Source organism: Myotis myotis, unplaced genomic scaffold, assembly GCF_014108235.1.
Source record: "Myotis myotis isolate mMyoMyo1 unplaced genomic scaffold, mMyoMyo1.p scaffold_m19_p_6, whole genome shotgun sequence".
Lineage (NCBI taxonomy): Eukaryota > Metazoa > Chordata > Mammalia > Chiroptera > Vespertilionidae > Myotis > Myotis myotis.
Window position 1 is genome coordinate 976,523 of NW_023416368.1, and position 21,622 is coordinate 998,144.

The 21,622-nt window shown below is 60.1% G+C and overlaps 1 protein-coding gene across 8 annotated transcripts in view; it reads right to left on the reverse strand.

Moving 5' to 3' along the window:
• Positions 1 to 21,108, reverse strand: part of MAD1L1 (mitotic arrest deficient 1 like 1) — a 145,283-nt gene extending 124,175 nt beyond the window's left edge. For 4 of the 8 annotated variants that reach the window (XM_036311949.1, XM_036311948.1, XM_036311952.1 and 1 more), the window contains exons 1-9: positions 20,991 to 21,108; positions 18,301 to 18,462; positions 14,795 to 14,935; positions 12,473 to 12,652; positions 9,997 to 10,121; positions 8,782 to 8,863; positions 7,108 to 7,238; positions 6,617 to 6,731; positions 3,451 to 3,512 (exon numbers count right to left, since the gene is read on the reverse strand). In XM_036311949.1, the coding sequence (XP_036167842.1) occupies positions 3,451 to 3,512; positions 6,617 to 6,731; positions 7,108 to 7,238; positions 8,782 to 8,863; positions 9,997 to 10,121; positions 12,473 to 12,652; positions 14,795 to 14,935; positions 18,301 to 18,450 (986 nt within the window). In that variant the 5' untranslated portion in view covers positions 18,451 to 18,462; positions 20,991 to 21,108. Of the gene's footprint in view, positions 1 to 3,450; positions 3,513 to 6,616; positions 6,732 to 7,107; positions 7,239 to 8,781; positions 8,864 to 9,343; positions 9,491 to 9,996; positions 10,122 to 12,472; positions 12,653 to 14,794; positions 14,936 to 18,029; positions 18,237 to 18,300; positions 18,463 to 20,990 lie in introns of those variants that run through there. The other 4 variants (XM_036311947.1, XM_036311951.1, XM_036311953.1 and 1 more) reach the window with 4 other exon arrangements.
• Between the last annotated feature and the right edge of the window lie 514 nt (positions 21,109 to 21,622).

Below are 21,622 nucleotides of genomic sequence, written 5' to 3' on the forward strand. Positions count from 1 at the left end.
AGAGAGACCACTGTCCTGCCCTCCTGAGTCCATTTCTTGTGGATGCCTTGGGGACTTGGTCTCTCCAGGTGATCTCTGTCTCGCCATGAGGCCCCAGAGCCCCTGAGAACTCAGGAGGGGGTGCGGTCCCGTCCAGAGGAGCTCCACACGGAGAAGGCTCCCTCCGAGCGCGGGCTCACAGACCCCAGGGGTGCAGGAGCGGAAAGTGGCTGCTCGAGAACAGAGCAGGTGGCCCTGAGGAGTGGCTCAGTTGGTGGGGTATTGTCCCATGCACCAAAAGGTCACTGGTTTGATTCCCGGTCAGGGCACATACCCGAGATGCGGATTCGATCCCCTGTCAAGTTGGGTGCGGGAGGCAACGGATCAGTGTTTCTCTTTCCCTCTCCCTCTCTCTCTAAAATCAATAAAAACATATGTTAAAAACATAAAAAGAACAGAGCGGGGGGATACTCAGCAGTGGCCGAGTGGCCACCCAAAGGCAGGCAGGAACTGTCAGACCGCAGACCACCCCCCACTCCTGCACAACCAAGCCTGGTTTTGGCAAGGAAGTCGCCTGGGGCCGGCAGTGGGTCAGGAGGAGCTGCAGGCCTAAACTCAGGGCAGCTCCAGGGACTGGGCGGCTCCTGAGGTCACAGGGAGCCAGAATCGCCAGGGGGGGCGGGGTGCCACCTAGTGGTGACAGCTCTCAAAAGCCCACAGAGGCACTGGGCACAGACCAGAGCCTGTGCTCATGACATGCCCCAAATGAGTGGTCTCAGTCCCAAAATAATGGCAACAGCTTCACCTAAAGGCCAAACAGACTCAAGCCCAGCAGGCCACGCCGAAATGCCCTCCAGCCCCTCGAACCCCTGCTCTGGGCATCTCCCAAACCCCAACTTGCTGCGATCATTAGAGCCGGCTGATCATGCTTCAGGGTAGTGGGTCCTGAACTGGCACGCAGTCGTGTCTACGCGTGCACACACGCAAACGTGCGTTGTCATGAGGAGAAAGTCTGTGACTTCCTCAAACTCTCAGAGACCAATGACCCCTGCTGGGAACCCAATGTTCTAGAAAAGCCTTTCCACTTACAGATGTGGGAGCAAAGGCAGAGAGACCACACCACACACGGGGACCAATGTGGGGCCAGACAGACATCTACCCACCTTTGCAAGGTCTGAGACAGCCCACCACCATCTCCGCGACACTGGACCCCGCAAGGGTGACAAGAAGCGTCCAGCTGGGACCCAGTCATGGCAGACCCCACCCTCGGCACCAGGTGGCATCACCCTCAGCACACACCTCCCAGACAGTGCCCGTCTCCCCTCAGACACCTCCTGCAGGGACCCCCGCTCCAGAAGGGCCCCCAGCGTCTCCCGTCCTGTCTCCCTCCGCCATGTCCGCCTCCACACTCAGTGCCGTTAATGAGGGCTCCCTGCTTAGCATCTCTAAGTGCCAAAAAGTAGCAAAAAGATGGCCCCTCATCACGGTGTTCAAGGTCACCCCAAGACTCAGGTCCAGAGCGTGGACAGGCTGACCACTGGGCCTGGGTTCAGCCTAGGATCTGCGTTTGTGCCAAACTCCCAGGTGGTTCTGGTGACGGCCATCCTCACAGCACAGCTCTGAGCCCACTGCCTGCTACACGACACACGGATCACTCAAGCGGCGCGCTGCGGAGGTGAAGGCCTGCCCGATGCCCCAGGGGGGGAAGGAAAGGTGAGGATGGAGGGCCCCGAGGGGCCCCAGAGGTGGCCCAGGCACAGCCAACCACAGAGCACGGGAGAGAGCACAGGAAAGAGCACCTGCCCTCCCCGCGGGGAGGTCTCCTGCCTCCTGGAAGCAGCTCCCAGGAGAAGCAGCTCTAAGTCATGGCCTTTAACTCCAGGAGCCATGAGCATGCACTGCATTCCCTTCCCAGCGACAGGAAAACTGGACCAAAGGGAGCAAGGAGCGGCTGCCCTTCCCTCCTGGCCATGGAGCCCTGGCCTCCTGGCCGACGCATGGCTGTGTGCAGCCTGTGGGCCTGACGACGCTGCGGCTGAAGCCCACAGGGCGCTCAGCAGGCTGGTCTCATCTGCCGCTGGGGCCTCTGATCTCCTGCACAAGAGAGAAGTCACGGAGGTTTCTCTCCCGACGAGTCTGCTGGAGCAGGAGGGGAGCTTTCAGGAGAGTTAATAAGCCCAGAGAACAGGAGGAAGCATGGAACACGTGGGCCCTGCTGGGCCGCCCTCTGAGAGTCTGAGTTCTGCAGGTGGAGTTCAAGAGGAAACAGCAGCCGTCTGTCCTCTGACTCAGAGACGAAAGGAAAACGAGGAGGACCTGCGAGGGGTGGACAGCTGGAGCCCATCATGCCAGCGGGAGCAGCTGAGGCTGAGAAGCAGCAATCGCCGCGCAATCACAGGCCGCTCGCTCTCTAGCGGGGCTCTCGCCCTCGGCCCAGGCTCCAGGAGACACTGGGAAACTACGGCCTCAGAACCATGTGAGCAGGTGAACAGCACAAGGCTCTCTACCACCACAGGCCCCTGCCCAGGTACAGGACTCATCCAGACAATCAACCTTCTGCCCCCCACCCCCCCCGCAGAAGGGGGCAGCCAGGCAGACAACGCTGCTGAGGTGGTGGTCTGGGGGGTGCCAGGGGCCCGGGCAGCAGCAGCGGAGCAACGCTGGAGAAAGACGGGCAGTGCCCCTGAAGGACAGCTGGGGTAAAGATGCCCATCCTGCCCACCAGAGTACCAAGGCCCAGCTCGGCCCCTCAGGCCTGTGCCCGGGAGGGCCACCCCACAGCCCCAGCAGCTGCCCACTCTGCATCCTGCCACACTTGCTGGCAGGCACTGGGTCCACCAGACAAGCAGGGGAAGCCGCTGCAGGGGCCCTCTGTCACCGTGTTTACCTTTTTCACCCTAAAAACTCAGTCCACTGCCCCTCATCACGAGCACCTAATAGGAATGAGCTCCCCAGAAACAACCTCTTCCTCAGTTCATACAAGAGAAAGTCCTTCACTTCAGCCAACAATGCAGGCCAAACCCCTGCACCTCCTGGCTGTGAGCACGCAGACTTGTTTCCAGCCCAGACCACTTACGGTGAGCTCTGTGTCCCATGCTGTGAGCTCGCCGCTTCTCTCAGCAGGACCGGGTGGGGGCCAGGGTGAGAGGGGGATACAGTGCAGCACGTGGGCAGGTGCCACAGGCAAACTTCACACCGTGCCCGCCGTGAGCAGCCTGGTCAGCTAAGCCACCTGGGTAGGAAGAGCTGGGCCAGCCCACCCCAGGTGTCCGGCCCTGCCCGCCTCGTTTCCACGTAAGGATGCTATGAAGACCTGGCAGGGAGGGGCGCCGACTTCCTGAGCGGCCCGAGGAAGAAGCTCCCAGCAGCCACCGCCAGGGCCTCTGGAGAGGGTGGGAGGCAGGGCCCATCTGCCAAAGGCGCTAACTGCACCGAGAAGGGGACACCGAGGCGCCAGCCCCCTCCGCCTACCTGATGCTCAAGCCTGTGGTCTGGTCCAGTCTCTCCCAGCTCTGCAGCTTCGCCAGCAGCCTCTGAAAAGACACGGAAGGTGGAACCCAGAGCACCGTGCCCCCACCATCCCCTGTGCAAGGGCTTCACAGCCCTCCTGCTCTCCTTCACCCCCACGCCCCACTGTGTGCCCACTGACTTCCACACCAACGATCACCCCACGGACTGTCAGTGATGTGAAGGCCAAGTCTCCCACCCTTTAGAGCAGGGCAGGAACGCCCGCCTGAGGGCCGCAGCATTGGTCTGGCCCTGCCAGGCAACTGTAGGCGGGACTCAAAGGTCAACAAGTCTAGGAGCTTTTTCAGACCAACATAATTTTTTTTTAATATATACATTTTTATTGATTTCAGAGAGGAAAGGAGAGGGAGAGAGAGAAACATCGATGATGAGAGAGAATCATTGATCGGCTGCCTCCTGCACACCCCACACCGGGGATCAAGCCTGAAACCCCAGCATGTGCCCTGACAGGGAATTGAACTATGACCCTCTGGTTCGTGGGTCCTCGCTCAACCACTGAGCCACGCCGGCCGGCACCAACGTAATTTCTAAGTTGGCCGTTGGATGTGGCCCGCGAGTGATGGGATAAATACCCAACGGCCCTTGGCAGAGGACAGGCTCCCGCCCGCTCAGAGGACCTGCCCTCGTCCCTGAGCTAAACCAGAAACGTGCCACCCCTGGTCCCAAGCAGGAGGCTGCTTCCCACTCACTGAGGCTGCGCCGCATGCTTCCCCCGTTCGTTCCTGGTCCCACACTGTCAGAGCCCGGCGGTGCAAGGACGGGGCCGGGAACGCCTGCTGGTGGCCCTGCAGTTGGCTGAGCCCACGAGGACCCGCTGCCTCACTCCATCTTCCAGGGCCTCTCAGGACACCCAGCCATAGGTGGTGTCGAACTAAGCCCTAGAACCAAATTCCTCCCCCTGACATGGAAAACCAGGCCCCACAGCCCCACAGCAGGAGGGAGCCACCCTGAAAACAGGAGGGGGCGGTGGCACCCACCCTGCCCAGCACGGCCCACAGGCTGGCCTGCTCTTGTTTCACACAGCTGCTCCTCTAGAACGTAACCAAGGTGAGGGCAGACTCCATGCCTCTGACCTCCTGTCACCTTCACCTGGAGCCAAGCACAGGGTTCTGAATGCATTCATTCCATCACTCAAGTCTCTCCTGAGCCCCTATTAGTGCCAGGCATGACTTGGTTAGTACTTTCAGCACTACAGCCAACACTGTTATTCCTCATCATATCGGTGAACAGAGAGGTTAAGTAACTTGTCCAGGGTCACACAGCCAGCAAGCTTCCATGGCAGGGTTTAAACTAGGCATGATTCTAGAGCCAAAATCTTAACCAATTTCGAAATAAACTCTGTCCAGAGAAGAAACTGCTCAGCTCCAGAGCTGTTTTTTCAGGCTAAGTTCCTAAAAGCATCTGAGAGAGGAGCTCTGCCCAGGCCCCGGATGCCTCAGGCTGGCCCTGGACCTCCTCGTGGGCCAAGGTCCTTGTCCAGCCACAGGGGGTCGGACCCAGCAGGACTCAGTGGTATGGGAATCTGAGAGGGAGGGCACTCGCACCATTCTCACCACTCTGGAGACTGGGCAGTGTTGGCACGGTTTGTGCCAACAAACCAGAGAGGTGAGGCAACAGAGTGCCACCACGGGGAAGCCATGCAGGACAGAACAACCTGGGCCAGGGGCCGGAGGCCTACATTTTGGTCCAAACTCAGGAGCACTGGACAACACAGAGTTTCTGGGAACCTCAGTCTCATCTGCCCCCAGGACTTGATGTTTTCAGCACTGACAACTTGCATTGTCTCACAAAATGCCACCTGCGATCCCGACAGCAGACACAGGGAGGAAATACTTAGCACAGGTGCCCCTTCCAGTCTGAGAGTGGGAACAACGTTCCTTCCTGGTCTCTTATGGCAACAACGTTCCTTCCTGGTCTCACACGCCAACAACGTTCCTTCCTGGTCTCACACGCCAACAACGTTCCTTCCTGGTCTCATATGGCAACAACGTTCCTTCCACGTCTCACACGCCAACAACGTTCCTTCCTGGTCTCATATGGCAACAACGTTCCTTCCACATCTCACACGCCAACAACGTTCCTTCCTGGTCTCATATGGCAACAACGTTCCTTCCATGTCTCACACGCCAACAACGTTCCTTCCTGGTGTCACATGCCAACAACGTTCCTTCCACATCTCACACGCCAACAACGTTCCTTCCTGGTCTCATATGGCAACAACGTTCCTTCCACGTCTCACACGCCAACAACGTTCCTTCCTGGTCTCATATGGCAACAACGTTCCTTCCACGTCTCACACGCCAACAACGTTCCTTCCTGGTCTCATATGGCAACAACGTTCCTTCCACGTCTCACACGCCAACAACGTTCCTTCCTGGTCTCATATGGCAACAATGTTCCTTTCAGACACCATCTGTGTCAGTGTTCCTATTACTACTGTGGCTTAGAACTGCACAGATTGACGACCTCAGAGCCCTGTAGTTCAATAGTCTGACCACAGGGGCCTCACTGGGCTAAAATCAAGGTAGCAGCAGGAGGCTCTTCAGTGGTTCTCAACCTTCCTAATGCCGCGACCCTTTAATACAGTTCCTCATGTTGCGGTGACCCCCAACCATAAAATTATTTTCGTTGCTACTTCATAACTGTAATTTTGCTACTGTTATGAATCGTAATGTAAATATCTGATATGCAGGATGTATTTTCATTGTTCACAACCCACAGGTTGAGAACCGCTGCAAGGGAAGAATCCATTTCTTCTCCTTTTCCAGCTCCTATTGGTGACCACAGTCCTTGGCTCATGGTCCCGTCCTCCATCTTCAGTGCCACCAGCAGTGGCAGGTGAAATCCTACTGACAATTGCACCAACCTGCTCCAGCCTCCTCTTGCCCCCACAAGTCCCTGTGACTACACACTGGCCAGCTGACAGGCACCCTTAGTTCCCTCTGCCACCTAAGAGAACAGACTCACCATTCTGGGGGTCAGGACATGGCCATCTTTGGGGGCCAGCAGTCTGACCACCACAGCCGCTTCCCTAGTTGAGGTGAAACACCCAGAGTCCTCTAGCAGCCAGGCCTCCCCCAGGAAGCAGCTCACCAGCTCAGGCCCTCACCTCCTTCTCCAGCTCCAGGTCAACCAAATTTTCCTGCATCTTCTCCTGACGGCTCAACTTCCGCTGTAGCCCCTCCACTTCTTCCCTGAGCAGCCCATTGGTCTCTCGCATCTCCCTGAGGGGACAGAAATAAAGTCACTCACACAGCCATGTAGCCTGGGGACGAGTCCAGGAGCCCCAGGAGCACTGGGCTGCACACTGGAACCCCTGAGAGCTAACCCATGGAGGCTACCACTCACCGCCTGTGCCCGCCCCACCGCCTGCGCCCACCCCACCGCCTGTGCCCGCCCCACCGCCTGCGCCCGCCCCACCGCCTGCGCCCGCCCCACCGCCTGCGCCCGCCCCACCGCCTGCGCCCGCCTCACCGCCTGCGCCCGCCCCACCGCCTGCGCCCGCCCCACCGCCTGCGCCCGCCCCACCGCCTGCGCCCGCACCATTGCCTGCGCCCGCCCCACCGCCTATGCCCATCTCACTGCCTGCGCCCGACTCACCGCAGGTAGGCATTCTCCTCCTTCAGCTGCTTCAGCTCCCGCTCCATCTTGGGCAACCGCACCAGCTCAGACTTCATGTTCTTCACAATCGCAGAGTCCTGCTCCTGCAGGAACAGCTTCTGCTCCAAATCCTGGTTGAGGTCAGGGACAGAGGAGAAAGTCACGAACGCCATACTGCCCAGGTCTTCCGCGACCTCCGTGACCCAGTCCCCTTCTCCGGAAAGCCTCCCTGCCTGCCCCCGGTGTCCCTCTGTGCTAGTGCTCCACGTTCACCCTCAGGGCAGTGCCCACAGTGGAGCACAGGCCAGTGTCATGCTACTGTGCTGGGCTGTGCTGCCCTCAGAGGCAGGAGCCTAAAACATGTCTGGCCCAAGGACACTCAGCAAAGGCTCCCTGAACAAACACCAATAAAACATCCCACTCCTCCAAAGCCAGGTCTGCTTCAGTTGATGTGACACACATGTAACACATATGTAATACACATGCAACCACTGAGTCTTTTCCATAGGGAGGACAGCCTTTTTACAATCTCTAGTTCCCTCAGGACACAATGGAGACAGCTGGCATCCATTAGTGACAAGTCACAAAACAAACTAACAGTATGAGACCAGGACCAAATCAGTCAGTCATTCACAAACACCTCCACTAAGGGGGCCCATCCCTGTGCCAGGCACCGAGTCACACAGTGGGGCCAGGGGAGGCAGGTGAGGCCTCTGCAAGAAGAGCCTGGAGGCTTGCAGAAAGGACAGGCATCAGGCAGGTAAACCCTGAGAAGTGGGCCCTGGGCTGCAGCAGGATGAGGGCAGGAAAGAGGTAGGGGGGCCCTGGCCAGTCTGGCTCAGTGGCTAGAGCGTCGGCCTGTGGACTGAAGGGTCCCAGGTTCGATTCCAGTCAAGGGCACATGCCCGGGTTGTGGGCTCAATCCCCAGTAGGGGGTGTGTAGGAGGCAGCCGATCCATGATTCTCTCTCATCATTAATGTTTCTCCCTCTCTCTCCCTCTCCCTTCTTCTCTGAAATCAATAAAAATATATTTTTAAAAAAAGAGGCAGTGGGGATGTATGAAGTGGTGAGGGTGGGGAGAAGGCTGGGGGAGAGACAGGTAACCACAGTGGCCACAGAGAACAGCCTGTGAAAGACCAGAGGCGAGAGAGAGCAGGGAGTCTAGGAACTGATGGGGCGGAACAGCCGGAGAGGGAAGCAGACAGGACGGAGCAGGGAGGCAGCCCATGAGGCAGGGCACAGAGTGTGGATGTCACTCAAGGCGGCGGCAGCCACCCAGGGGCCGACAGTCACTGTCTGCCTGGCAGGGCCTCCCTCATGCAGCAGCACAGCCGAACGTCAGAGCCAGGCGCCCCATCACACACTGAGACCCATCACACACAAGCCGGACGACCTCTCCCTGCGACCTATCACTTCCCAGCTCACACCACCTGAACTATCGCGTGTTCACTCTCTTCCTGGGACTTCATCCTGGGAGCAGAATCTGTCTCTACTCCCTGTGGAGCCTACCAGCTAGCACAGCCCAGCACACGAGAAGACACATGGCACCGTGGGCGCAGCAGCCACTGCCCCATATGCCGTGAGCACAGCCCAGTTCAGAAACACCTACGGGGAAGGGCTGAAACCACCACTGGGACACCTACCAGTCCAGGGACTGAAACGGAGCAACTCACCTTGATTTTCTGCTCCTGCTCCGCCCTGGCGTCTTGGCCAGCCTGGAGTTCCTGAATCTTCTGATTAGCTTCCTGCCATTTTCTATGAAGAGAAAAGTGGATCCCATGCAGAATGCAGTATGTGATGAGGCCAACAATCCCCTCATCCTCAAGCTCTCTCGTGCAGACACACGTGCACACACTCACACATATGCATGCACACATACGCGTATGCACATGCACTCACACACATGCACACACATGCATGTACACACATACTGTCCACACTCCCCTCAGGGGCAGCCCGAGTCTGGATGCTAACCACTGCCAGTGCCTCAGGGGCCTGTCTCCTCAGGACAGGCTGGGCAAGGAGCCCAGACCACCAGCCAGACCCCTCGGCTGCAGCACCCCATTCTCCAGCCCCACATCTGCTCACACGGCAGCTTTGGCTGCTGGCCCCGGCACAGCCACAGCAGAGACCCACTCCTGACGGATCATGACTCCGCCAAGTGGCCAGAGCTCTCCCTAGGCAACATCTGCGAAGACAAAGGCCAAATTCTTCAGGAGTCTTCAGGCCTCTGACCTCAACTCCGCGAGTGAGTTTTCCCTCTCCATGCCTTTGCTCAGAATGCGGTCCTCTGGAATGTCCTTTTCCGCCCGCAGATGTCCACCGTGGCCTTTAAAACTGAGCTCCAGCGTGGCTGGTGTGGCTCAGTGGTTGAGCATCGACCTATGAACCCAGAGGTCAGGGCTCAATCCCAGGTCAGGGCACATGCCAGGGTTGTGGGCTTGATCCCCAGTAGAAGGCGTGTAGGAGACAGCCAATCAATGATTCTCTCTCATTATTGATGTTTCTACCCCCCTCTCTCCCTCTCCCTTCCTCTCTGAAATCAATAAAAATATATTAAGGAAAAAAAAAAAAAGCTCCAATGCAATGTCTTCTCCAAAGCTCCCCCCCTACTGCTCCCTCCTGGTTCTCAGGACGTTTAAAATGACACTCTGTTCTGACACCATATATATCCTGGCCTCAGAGGCCTCAGGTCTGTCCCCAAGAGCCTAGGGGTGGGGAGCACCGGAAGGGCACCTGTGGAGCCTCAGGGCTCTGGGACACACAACATTCGTGGAGGCCAGTGCGCACCCGCAGGGGGAGCAGGACAAGCCTGTGTCTGCCACACAGTTAACGGGATACGGCTCAGCCCATGCCCACAGCTGCAGGTGCGCAGGCTCCACACTCACCTGAGCTGCAGATCCAGCTGCTCCTGCAGCTCCTGCTTCTCGGACTCCAGGCCCTTCACCTGCATCTCCTGGTTCATGACACTCCACTGCAGCTCCGAGATCCTGCCCTTTAACTCGCTGATGGTCTAAAAGCAGAGCAGAACCCACAGCGCCCACTGAGGCCACCGGCCTGCGGATGCCCGGGAGCCTCCCAGAGAAGAGGACAAAGGCCTCACAGGAGCCTGGCCCTCCATCCCACTCCCGAGGCAGGGACAGAGCCATCTGCCCCTTCAGAGGCCAGGACCAGATGCCCCGAGCACCAGCCAAGCCAACCTTGAGTCTCCCATGAGCCCACAGGAGAGGCTGGGTCACGTGACAGCAGTCTCAGGAGCAAGAACTGCTGCTGGCCAAGACGGGCCCCAGCCTCACACCCCCATGACAGCCCTTCCCATGAAGCATCCACACACCCACATCCCATCACCTCGGACCCTCCCCAGTCCCTGGCGTGCTCCGCACAGCCTCTCTGCGCACCTGGCTCCCGCCTCCCAGCCTGGAGCTCCTTCCCTAGCCCACCGAGCCACCTCCCACGGTGCTGAAGATGCCACTGGAAGCCACAGCCAGGCGCCCCAAGAAGCCGGACAAGGGGGACTGAGGCTGTCCTCAGAATGACACCACAAACGTCACACAGAATGGGGGAGCCGGCAGAATGCCATGGCGATTGGAGCACTCAGGCCAGCAGTGCCAGCCACAGCAGCCCCTGGGAGCCAGACATCAATCCAAGGGACCCTACAAGCAGGGCAAGAAAGGGACTGACAGCTCAGCACGGAGGGTGACACCTGGCAGACCCTGGGGCACCCTGCAGACAAGGAGGCCACCGCACTCATTCCCCAGGCACCCGGGACCACTTAAAGGGTCAGCAGCACCACCCCATGTCCTTCCAGGAGGCTGACGGGGCGGCCCAGGCCAGCAGCCCCCGCTCCACTGATCTCCATGGTTTGCTCTTACAACAGCAACTACCAATCTGGGAACCACACAGAATGAAGACACTAAAATACTAAACAAGGGGCACATCCTCTGAGAAGCCTTCCTGCACTCCATGAACAGGCGCGGCCCGGCACCGTGGGCACCAGGGTCAGGAGGTGCTGTGGTGAGCCGGGCGGGTGCTGTGGGTGAGCCGGGCGGGTGCTGTGGTGAGCCGGGCGGGTGCTGTGGGTGAGCCGGGCCCTCAGGAGCTGCCTGGAGAGTGGCGAGCACAGGACCCAGGGCACCGAGACGAGAGAAGGCAGTGGGGTGGTGTGGTTGTGACTTTGCCTTGAGTGACTGGGAAGGCTCCTCAGAGGTGAAGAGTAAGAGAAGCGACCTGCGTGGTCCTGCGTCCAACTGGCCACGCCCTTTCCCACACTGGGCCCCATGTGGCACCCACTTCGCACCTTCTGTGGTAGGGTCTCCCCCTCTTGCCCTTCCCTGAAGAGTGTTCAGGACTTGTCTCCCTGGAGACCCCCACACCTGCCTCCAGACCCAGCAGGAGGGGGAGGGAGAGCACAGGTAAGCACAGCAAGGGCGGGAGGAGATCCTTCCTGAGGCAGAGCCCCTGCCCTCTCCTGCCAACATCCGTGTCAGAAGACACATGTACAAATACCCTAACATGTTCTCCAGTGTCGCCAGGACAAGAATAGCCCGGGCCTGCTTCCCAAGCTGCCACATGCTCCATGCCACTCCCTGCCTCCCTCCCCTCCCCCCCGCGTTTCCTCTCCCTCCTCACAGCCTGTGATCCTGAGCAGCACAGCAAAGGGACCGGAAAGGTCAGAAGAGTCCAATTTCGACCAGCATCAACGTTTGGGCTGTTTCTAAAACGGAGACAGCCTTCACTCGATAGAGACGAAAGGACACTACAGTTCATTGACGCTCTGGTTTCAAAGGTGCTCTCAGATGCCAACAGATACGCATGCTGACGCACACACAAGCACACACTGACACACGCGCGCGCACACACACTGACACACATATGCTGACACACACACACGCTGACACACACACACACACTGACAATCAAAGAAATGCAAATCCAGAGGCAACTACCTACACCTTCTGGGGGAAAAGGAAACAGCCACAAGAATTTCCAGAAAACCGCACCCCCATGCCAGGTGAGACCCAGCGGAACTAGAACCCCCACCCGCTGTCAGCGCAGGGCCCACGGCGACGGGGCCCTCTAACCCTCTGCGAGGAATGACTCCAATGAAATAGCAAGGGCAGCAAAAAGTGGCAGCACGAAGCTCTCTGCTACACGTGGTCGTGTACAGGGTGTGTGTATGAAAAACCAAAGCTCTGAAAACGACAAGAAACAGTTCCCCAACCATTAACAATCGTGATTACCGAGACCAAAAGGTGTTCAGCTGAGTCTCTGAAAACCACAGAACGGAAAATCGGTAGCTTTGCTATGACGACAGTGGAAAGAACTACAGGCGCAGAACTAAAAGCACGAAACGCGCGCCCGCACCTCGCTGGCCTCGGCCAGACCGTCCTCCTTCTCCCGCAGCCTCTTGTTGGCGGCGTCCAGGCTCTGCTTGCACTGCCGGCTGTGCTCCAGCTGCTCCTTCATCTTCTCCTCCGCCTCTGCCTCACGGTCCTGGAGCTGCCGAATCCGGGTCAGGAGCTCCTGGTTCCGGTCCACCTCACGCTGCCAGAGGGAGGACCTGGTCAGCACGGTCAAGGCAGGGCGGCCCCACCCGGCCTCCCTCAGGCCAGGCCCCGGCCCAGAGAAGACCCAGCAGGAGCCCAGAAAAAGCTGTGTCAGGGCTCTGGCCCAGGGACCCCCGGGCTCTCAGATGTATCACCCAGTGTCAGGGTCCAGGAGACCATCTGCAGGGGGAGGTGAGGGTGAAACCCACGCTCAGACTGGACCTGGGAAAGAAGCCCCCGGCTCTGGCAGCCCCAGCAGCTTTCACTGACTGCACACAGGCGACCGTTACAACCGCTGGCATACGCCCGGGCGGGACAGGTGGCCTGCCGGCAGGAGCAGCTGGCCCGGGCCCCCTCTACCACCAGGGCACCTTATCTCCCGCCAACCTGCAGAGCCACCCTGTACTCGACCCTCAGGGCAGCATGGCATGTGCTGGTGAGGAGGGCGTGGAACTAAGACGCCTCCCCCTGATGATCCCTGGGGTCATAAAGGCTGACCCGGCCACGGAGGTGGTTCCTTTCAGCCTAAGAAGCCGTGGGACCAGAAAGTGGGACCAGAGTGCTGGGGCCAAGCCTGGTTCCATGGAGCCAGACCGTGGCCTCGGACCTCTGGCCAGAAAGCTGAGCTGCAGAAGCTCCTCCAAAGACCGCCAGGCACTCCAAGGCTCCCTTACGAGGAGGCCCTGCATCAAAGGCACCGTCCAGGCACGCGCAGCAGCGAGGTGCTCCGGCTGCACCCACAGACAGGTGTGGCATCTCCACTCGGCGGCCACTCCTGGCGCACATGGGCAGGTCCCCAGACACCAGCATCTCACCATCTAATAGCTATTTCCAGGTGGGAGGGCTGAGATTCCCACCCACCTGTCCCCGCCCCCTCCCCCCACTGCCAATGACAGTCCTGAAAAACCACTGCAGATGCCCAAGACTCAAAGGAACAATTTAAAGCCCCTGACTCAGCGGCCCAGGGTCACCTGCGGCCGGAAGGAAAGGCCTCTGGGGGCCGTGTTCAGTGCAGCCCCAGGACTAAGCTCAGGCGGCCCTGCCCTTGGATTTCCCCGAGAAAGGCGGCTGGTGACCCTGCAGCCACCCCTCACTTGGCAAAGGGTTGCCAAGCAACTTTAAGGCACCACAGCCGGTTCTGGACACTGGGGGTCCAGGGCAGTCAGGACAGGCCCTGTCCTCACGGAACTCAGGGCCCAGAGAAACTCCAGCAGCCCACATCCCAGTCCGCTGAGAGCCAGGCAGTGCCACCACGCCCACAGTGCCCATAGTCCATGCCCTGTGCCACCTCCCTACCCGTAAGGGCACTCCAATACTGTAAGAGTCCCACAGCCTCTCCCTCCTGCTTCCCACCGGTTCCCCAGGGTGGTCCCTCCTAGGACAACCCACAACATCACATCCCACCCACAGAGAAACACCACCCAGAGCAGCACCTGGGCCAATGCCAAGGCCGAGGCTGAGGTGCCCCAGCCACAGGCCACACCTCTGGGCTACTGAGCCCACGCAGCACACCACAGCAGGACCTGTCCACCGGGTCAAACATGCCCAGTCAGAGCACACCCTCACAGACCCCAGCCGTTTAGAGGGACAAGGAGGGCGCATGTGCCCTGTGTGCAAGCACCGGACAGACATCCACCCTCAGGAGGCCCAGAGCCAGATGTGCTGCCTGGATCTTCGCGGTGTCTCCACTCCTCACAGCGCTTCCCAAAACCCTGCCAAGAGCTGTGATACCAGCCGAGGAAGCACTGGGTAAGGGAGTGTGCTTTCCCAGCCTGCCATGGGTGAGCCAGGCAACAGGCCACAGGCAACAGCCCCGAGATTGGGGCTCCCTGCTCTGAGGCCCTATAACCATTTAAGCAAGACCCAGCCTGGGCTCGAGACTCCTACGCAACCTGGTGACTTTCTGAGCCTCTGACCCCACACCACCTGGTATTTCTGCCGGATCCTCACCCCAGTCCTTCCAGGGGGAGGGGAGCCTGGAGGCCCAAGGGGAGGACTGCCTGCAGCACCGGCACCTGCGCAGCCTCCGCGAGGAGGGGAGCACAGCTGATACCAGGGCCTCAGAAGGCAGAGCACCTGGGCTCCCGGCCCGTGTGGCTCTCGTTTCTCACGGTCTCAGGAGCTGGCCACCTGCACTCACCTCGTAGCTCCGGGCGCTGGTGCTGGCCGCTCGCTCCAGCTCCACTCGAGCTCTCTTGTGACTCAGCTGCATCTGCATCTTCTCCCGCTCCACCTGGATGATGTGAGACTTGGACCGGATCTGCTCCGCCCGCTCCTCCAGCTGGCCAGGCCATGCAAAGGAAGGAGAGTCCTCAGGAGCCGCCGCGCCAAACAGGCGAGTGGCTCATTCAACACTCACTCCTGGGGCACCGGCTCCCAACACGGCCCACACCCAGCCCAGGGGAAGAAGGAAGAAGCTGGGTCCCGAGTTGGGCGACGGGCAAAGATGACAGAGGTGACGAGGAGGGTATGTTTAAGATGACAGTGTGTGGACTCGTTTTAAAAAAGAGGGCAGCCCGGCCAGTGTGGCTCAGTGGCTGAGCATCGACCTATGGACTAGGAAGTCACAGTTCGATTCCTGGTCAGGGCATATGCCCAGGTTGCAGGCTCGCTCCAGGAGGCAGCCAATCAATGATTCTCTCTCATCACTGATGTTTCCATTTATCTCTCCTCCCTTCCTCTCTGAAATCAATAAAAATTACTTTTTTAAATGGGTTTTTTTAAAAAGAGGGTATATTAAGAAAAGGGTCTCCCGTTGCTGTGTAACAAGTTACCAAACTAGCTGTGTAAACACCAGTAACGTGAGTATCAGTCCAGCCGGTCAGAAGGCCAGGCACACAGCTGACCACGCAGTCAGTAGGGCTGTGTGCTCATCTGGACTCAGGACCCTCTTCCACACGCACGTGGCTGTGGGACTGGGGACCCGTTTCCTCGCTGCCTTCACCATGGGCTGCTGTGGCTCTGGAAGGCCACCCACAGTTCCTGCCCCACGGCCTCGCCAGCTCCACAGCCACGCAGGGAGTCTCCCACGTGTGGCTCCCTCTCCTGCTCAGCACCTGAGCTCTGGTCTCATCTCTCCACCACACTGTAAAGGCTCACCGAGGTTCTCTGACTTGGGATCATAATTATACTTTCAAATCTCGTTGCCACAACCCCTAGTCAGTGTTGGATTAAATGGGCCCATCAAGGACCACCTTAGGAGTCTGCCCCCCCACAGACGGCAGGTAAACAGAGGTGAGTTCCAGCCTTGAAGAAACTCAGAGGACACACCAAATGGTTTCAAAGAATCACCGGCTCTAAGGGTCTCCTCCAGGCGGGCTAGCACCTGAGCACTGCACAGTGGCCTGCAATCTGGCACACAGCACCCTGGACACTCAACAGCCATGCCGAGTCTTGGGTGCACCCCAGAAACACCAAATCAGAATCGTCCTCTCACACGCACTCTCAGGGGCTCACACGCACATTAGAATTTGAGAAGCTCTGGGCTAGAGCAAGTGGTTCTTATTTCAACCAGGGACACTTGACAAGGTCCAGAGGCATTGCCGACTGTCTCAGAGGAGGTGGTAATGTGTGTGCTCCTGGCACCTAGTGCGCAGAGGCCAGAGATGATTATCAACAGGAAAGTCAGTGCACAGGACAGTCCAGCAAAATAAAAACTATCCAGCCCAAAATGTCAGAGAGCCACGGGTGAGAAATCCGCCCAGAGAAAGGGAATTCCCGCCCCCTCGCCCTCCGCACTGGTGGGGGCCCAAGTTCCCACTTCCTTCCCCTCTGCTGTTTCTCTCACTGCACTGCCCACCTGCTGGCATATGGAGGTTCCTAACTCTACCCTCCATCAAACACGCTGGCCTCCCCAGCCTCAGTGTCTGCAGGTGGCCCAGCACACAGGGACCAGGAGGCCCAGGGACACGGGATCCATGGGCCTCATCTTCCTGGAATGTTGACTGCATTTGAAGGAAAGTAACTGAAACATTATTTTTGAGGATGGGAGAGGGAAACGGAAACATCGATGATGACAGTCATGGATTGGCTGCTTCCTGTACACCCCCGACTGGGGATGGAGCCAGCAATCCGGGCAAGTGCCCTGACGGCGAATGAACTGTGACCTCCCAGTTCTAGGTCAATGCTCAACCACTGAGCCACACCGGCCAGCTGGAACATTTTTATAACATTTTACACAAACACTGATGTGTAGCAGAGCAAACTGTGAACACTTTCAATTGGAAACAGGAAACTTATTCAAAGGAGGGAGGAGGGGCCTGGTGGGCAAGAAATACAGACCTACAGCTGGGGAGGCGGCTGGGAGAGAGAGGAACACTGAGGGAAGCCCTGCGACAGGGCAGGGTACCAGGCAGGTGCTGCCGCATCTCTAACCAGCTCACTCTGGCTGTCACTCACTCACTGACCCTCCCAGCGCTAACTGAGTGGGAACTGGGGGCCTCCAAGATTCTACATTTATGGTCCTGACAGGCCAAACATTCCCAGTCATGTGCATCAATAAAATTATTACTTTTTTCAACCAGTGGGCAAGGATCACAGTATAACCTACTGCCACTGTTATTTCAGTAAAAAGTGTTTAAACATAAGAAAACTAATCTCGAAATAAATAAGAGTCCTTGCCAAAAAATGGGAGTGAGCAACTCAGTCCACTACTAACAACAGAAAGTAATTCAGTTCCTCAGCAAATGAACGCACCTGAGCCTCCTGGGCTCCCAGGACACTATCCCCCACGGCCCCAGCAGCACCCACGGCTGAACAGCCCCAGCCACGCGAGGGCCCACGGGGGAGGAGGACGCACAGCCGGTGGGAGCGGTGGGCCTGGGCAAGCCTGTGCGGCCCCCGTGGTTCTGCCCCCTGGGACGGGCCCCCAAGTCCTTAGAAGCTGATGTCCTTCAGGAGGCCTGACCCCTTCACAGCTGTCTACAGGGAGCAATGCCGAGAACTTGGAACAGAGCAAAGTAGCACTATAATCAGAGTAAAACTGTCAAAATCACCCCGTAGCAGCCGGGAGCCAAGATCTGCAAACGCTCCCACAGCCTGAGGCCGTCACCTCCCCAAGCCTCACTCACTCCCCTGCTGTCCCGCCAGGCCAGCCACGGGCCTGTCACCGCACGGCCGCCCTTCCCAGGCGTCCACCTTCGAGGGAGCCAGGCCGTGTGGGCTTTCCAATCCCCGTCACTAGGGCCTGTGAGCTCATTACCGTGAGCACACGCTGAGCACCAGGCCCGCTCTGCGCCGCTGACACGTCAGGCTGCTAACCAGGACGGCTCAGGGCCAGACCCTGCTTCCCTCCCGCTTTCTCTCCCAAACTCCGAACGCCCACGTTAGAGACCCGGGAGACGGCCAGCTGGCCTCTAGGCTGAGGAGACACTGACCTGCCGCAGCTACAGGAAGTGCCCACGTAACGTCAGCAGTGGCCATGGGTCCTACGACGTTCAGCAGGACGACGTGTAAGGAAACCAACTTCACCACAGGCAGCAGGCACACAAGAGCCACGTCCCTATGGCATCGCACCCACAGACACAGCCGCACGCAAGGCCGCGGCATGAGGACGACCCAGCCTATCCAAGGGCCCTGTTTTCCGTCAGAGACCCCGATCCCGCGCAGGGCACTCACCTGAGCGACACCTTCGGACAGGACACTCACCTGCATGCTCTGCTGGTACTGCATCTGCAGGGACCCTGGGGCCGAGGCCGAAGCATCCAGGCCCGCTCCTCCGTCCACGCGCTGAGAGATGAAGTTGTTCAAGGACCTCAGGGAGGACAGGACCGTGGTGTTTTCCCCCAGGTCCTCCATGGCCACGCCTCTCTGAGGAAGACAAGGGAGGGGTCACGGGAGCCTTCCCACGTAACTTCAGTCCCACGGCTGCCCGCCCCGCAGTGCCCGCCCCGGCTTGCCCTCTCAGAGCCCGTCAGGCAGGCCAGGGCCCACAGCCCCGTTCTCCAGGGTCACCTGGGAGCCCAACTGCTGATCTGCCAGAGAAGTAAGAGGCACAGAAAGCCGACATGCCCCCAAGCCGCGGAACGTCAGAGACGACCTGTGCAGCAGCGGGACAGACAGACAGCTGGGGGGTGGGGGGTGGAGGGTGGGGGGCGGGTGCAGCAGGCAGGTGGTACCTCCCACAGCCACACTCACAGAGAGCCCAGTTTCTGGGAATCACAAACAAAACACACAGTAATGCTGACTTGTTAACAATCCTACATAATAAAACGCTAATATGCAAATTGTCCCCTTGGGAGTTCAACCGCTCGCTATGATGTGCGCTGACCACCAGGGGGCAGCACGGAACGAAGGAAGACCCCAGCCGGCAGCTGGCAGCCAGGGGGCAGCACGGAACGAAGGAAGACCCCAGCAGCCGGCAGCTGGCAGCCAGGGGGCAGAACGGAACGAAGGAAGACCCCAGCTGGCAGCCGGCAGCTAGGGGAAGGAGGGCCCCAGCTGGCCCTGATCGCCAGCCAGGCCCAGGGACCCTACCCATGCACTCATTTTGTACACCGGGCCTCGAGTCTGTAATAATAAAAGCATAATATGCTCATTAGACCAGACATCCTTCCGGATGAAGCCAGCTGCGAGGGAAGGCTGGGTCCCGGGTGCCTGCCGGCGGGCAGAGGGAAGCCAGTGCCAGCACCCGGGGGAAGGCAGGCCTACTCGGCACGAATTTTGTGCAGCCGGCCTCTAGTGACTAATCAATTACTACTATTTTCAACCAAGTAAATACCAAAAAGAAAGGTATTTGACACTGACTGAGCACCCAGACTCCTCGAGCCTCAGTCTCCTCCTCCGTAAACTGACATCATGCACCCTCCTTGCCAAGCGGTGGTGAGGATGACAGTGTCCACCAGTCGTCAAGCGGCAGAGGGACAACCGCTGCCCAACAGTCTGACCCTCGTGCTGCTCGGAACGGCCCTGAGGCCTCGCAGGAAGGGGCGGCGGAGACTGCGCCAGGGCCTGCCTGGCCTGCAGGTCCGCTGCTCCTCGAGCCCGGCACGGAGGCTGAGGACAAGCAGCAGCCAAGCACCGGCATCGCCAAACCTGGGCTTCCTCTGGCCTCACACCAGCCGGCCCGCCGGCCCAGCCAGCGAGCGAGGGAGCGAGGGGCTGTTCCCAGCAGAAGCGCGACGTCCACAGGCGAGAAGGGTTTCCCTTAGAAAAGCTGGCTCGCAGGCTCCCCCGCCCACCACCCCATCCCACCCCCAAAACAAACAAACAAACAAGCCATCCAGTGAGGAATCTTACTTGGACGCGGAATGTCCCACTAACTAGGGCCCGGGCCTCCAGCAGGCAGAGCCCTGTCTTCCCAGGCGCCATTCCCACCCCGCACAGGCCTGTCCTCCCCGCCTCTTGCCTCTTGCCAGACTACACGTGGAAAACGGACCGCGCTCGCCCTGCCCTGAGCCTCGCAGATGCAGGCCGGCGGGCGGGCGGGAGGCAGCAGGGCTAACCCTTGCATTTGCGGAGGAGACCGGGCCGTTCCTTCCATCCGCGATGGGAAATTTAGCCACTCCCTCCTCTCCAGATGCCGTCCTGTAAGGACTGAAGCGTGTGCTGCTCTGGGATGAAAAGAACACACACGCTTTCACTGCCTGCAACCAGGCCGCTCCGCACGCCCCGAAGGCCGCGGCTCAACTCCGTCCTCTTCATCCAACCCGACCGCCCGACGGACCCTGCGGTCAGTGGCCTGAGCTGGGCGCCCACACTCCCTGCTCTCGGCGGCCCCTCTGGTCCTGGGCGGCAGGATGACTTCTGGAACCTACGCGACTGCAGGACGCCCACGGCCCGCCCGCCCACCACGGGCTCTGCTGCTGCTGTGAACGCACCCAGGTACGGACGCGGCTCCCGCAGGTGCCCTGGGCCCGCCCTGCCAGGGCTCCACCGAGAGGGCCCACTCCTACCCCCGGTCCCGGCGCAGCCCTCGGCCCTCGGCCCTGGCCTGTCCAGCTGCTCCTTCTCCCAGGAGACGCCCCGGGGGACCCGCAGGGGGCGCTGAGGGCAGCTGGGGCTGGACTGGCCCCGGCTGAGGTGGACAGCAGGAGCGGAGGCGGTGGCAGGCAGACCTGGCTGCAGGGGAGCCGGGGCACAGAGGGGGAAGCAGGTACGGAGACGGGGAGCCGAATGGAGGAGCAGGGACGGAGGAGGGGAGCAGGGACGGAAGGACAGAGCCGGGAGCGGGGCCGAGGGGCGCCGAGTCCGAGCCCGCGGGCCGGAGAAGGACGGAGGGGGCGGCGCCCAGCCTCGGCCTCAGCGGGCAGCCCCGCCCCGACCCCGGGCCGCCCGGCTGCACAACCCCCGCCACGGCCCCCCGGCCCCCGCCCAGCCCGGCCGGGCCCCGCACCCACCTCACCAGCCCGGTCCGCTCCTGCCGCGGTCGCCGCTCAGATCTCCCTCCTCGGCGCCTGCGCTCTCGCGAGATCTGCGGCTGAGCTCTCGCGAGATCCGGCGGGGCCGGCCGGAAGCTGCCGGGCTGCGCGGAGGCTGGTCCTGGGGCTCCGCGCGAGCTCCTGCCCCCGCTCCCCGCGGGGCCGTCAGGGCGCCCCCGCCCCACTCAAGACGGGCTTCGCCGGGAGCTGCCTCGCACCGTGTTGTGTGGCATCGCCCGCACCGCAGGGCCGGACCTGTGCGCGCTCCGCTGCTCCGACCCCGGCCGCCCCGGTACTTCCCTGACCCCCCGCGACCCCCCTCTCCTCGGGCCCGGGAGGAGGAGGGTGCCAGGCCGCTCCACCGTCCTCCCGGCGCCGTCCTCCAGGCCTCAGCCAGCACCCCGCCCGCCCGCGTGACTGCAACCGGGTCTGTCCGGGAGCGTGATTCCTCCCCCGGCGCTGCCCGCCGCTGCCCCCGGCGCGGGTGTGGACTGAGTGCCCTTCTTCCAGAGGGTGAGACACGGGGCCCCAAAATGAACGGACCGGAGGGGGAGCGCGTGATGGAAGCAGCACGAGGGCTCCCGGACTTAACCTGCGACGCCAGCAGTGGC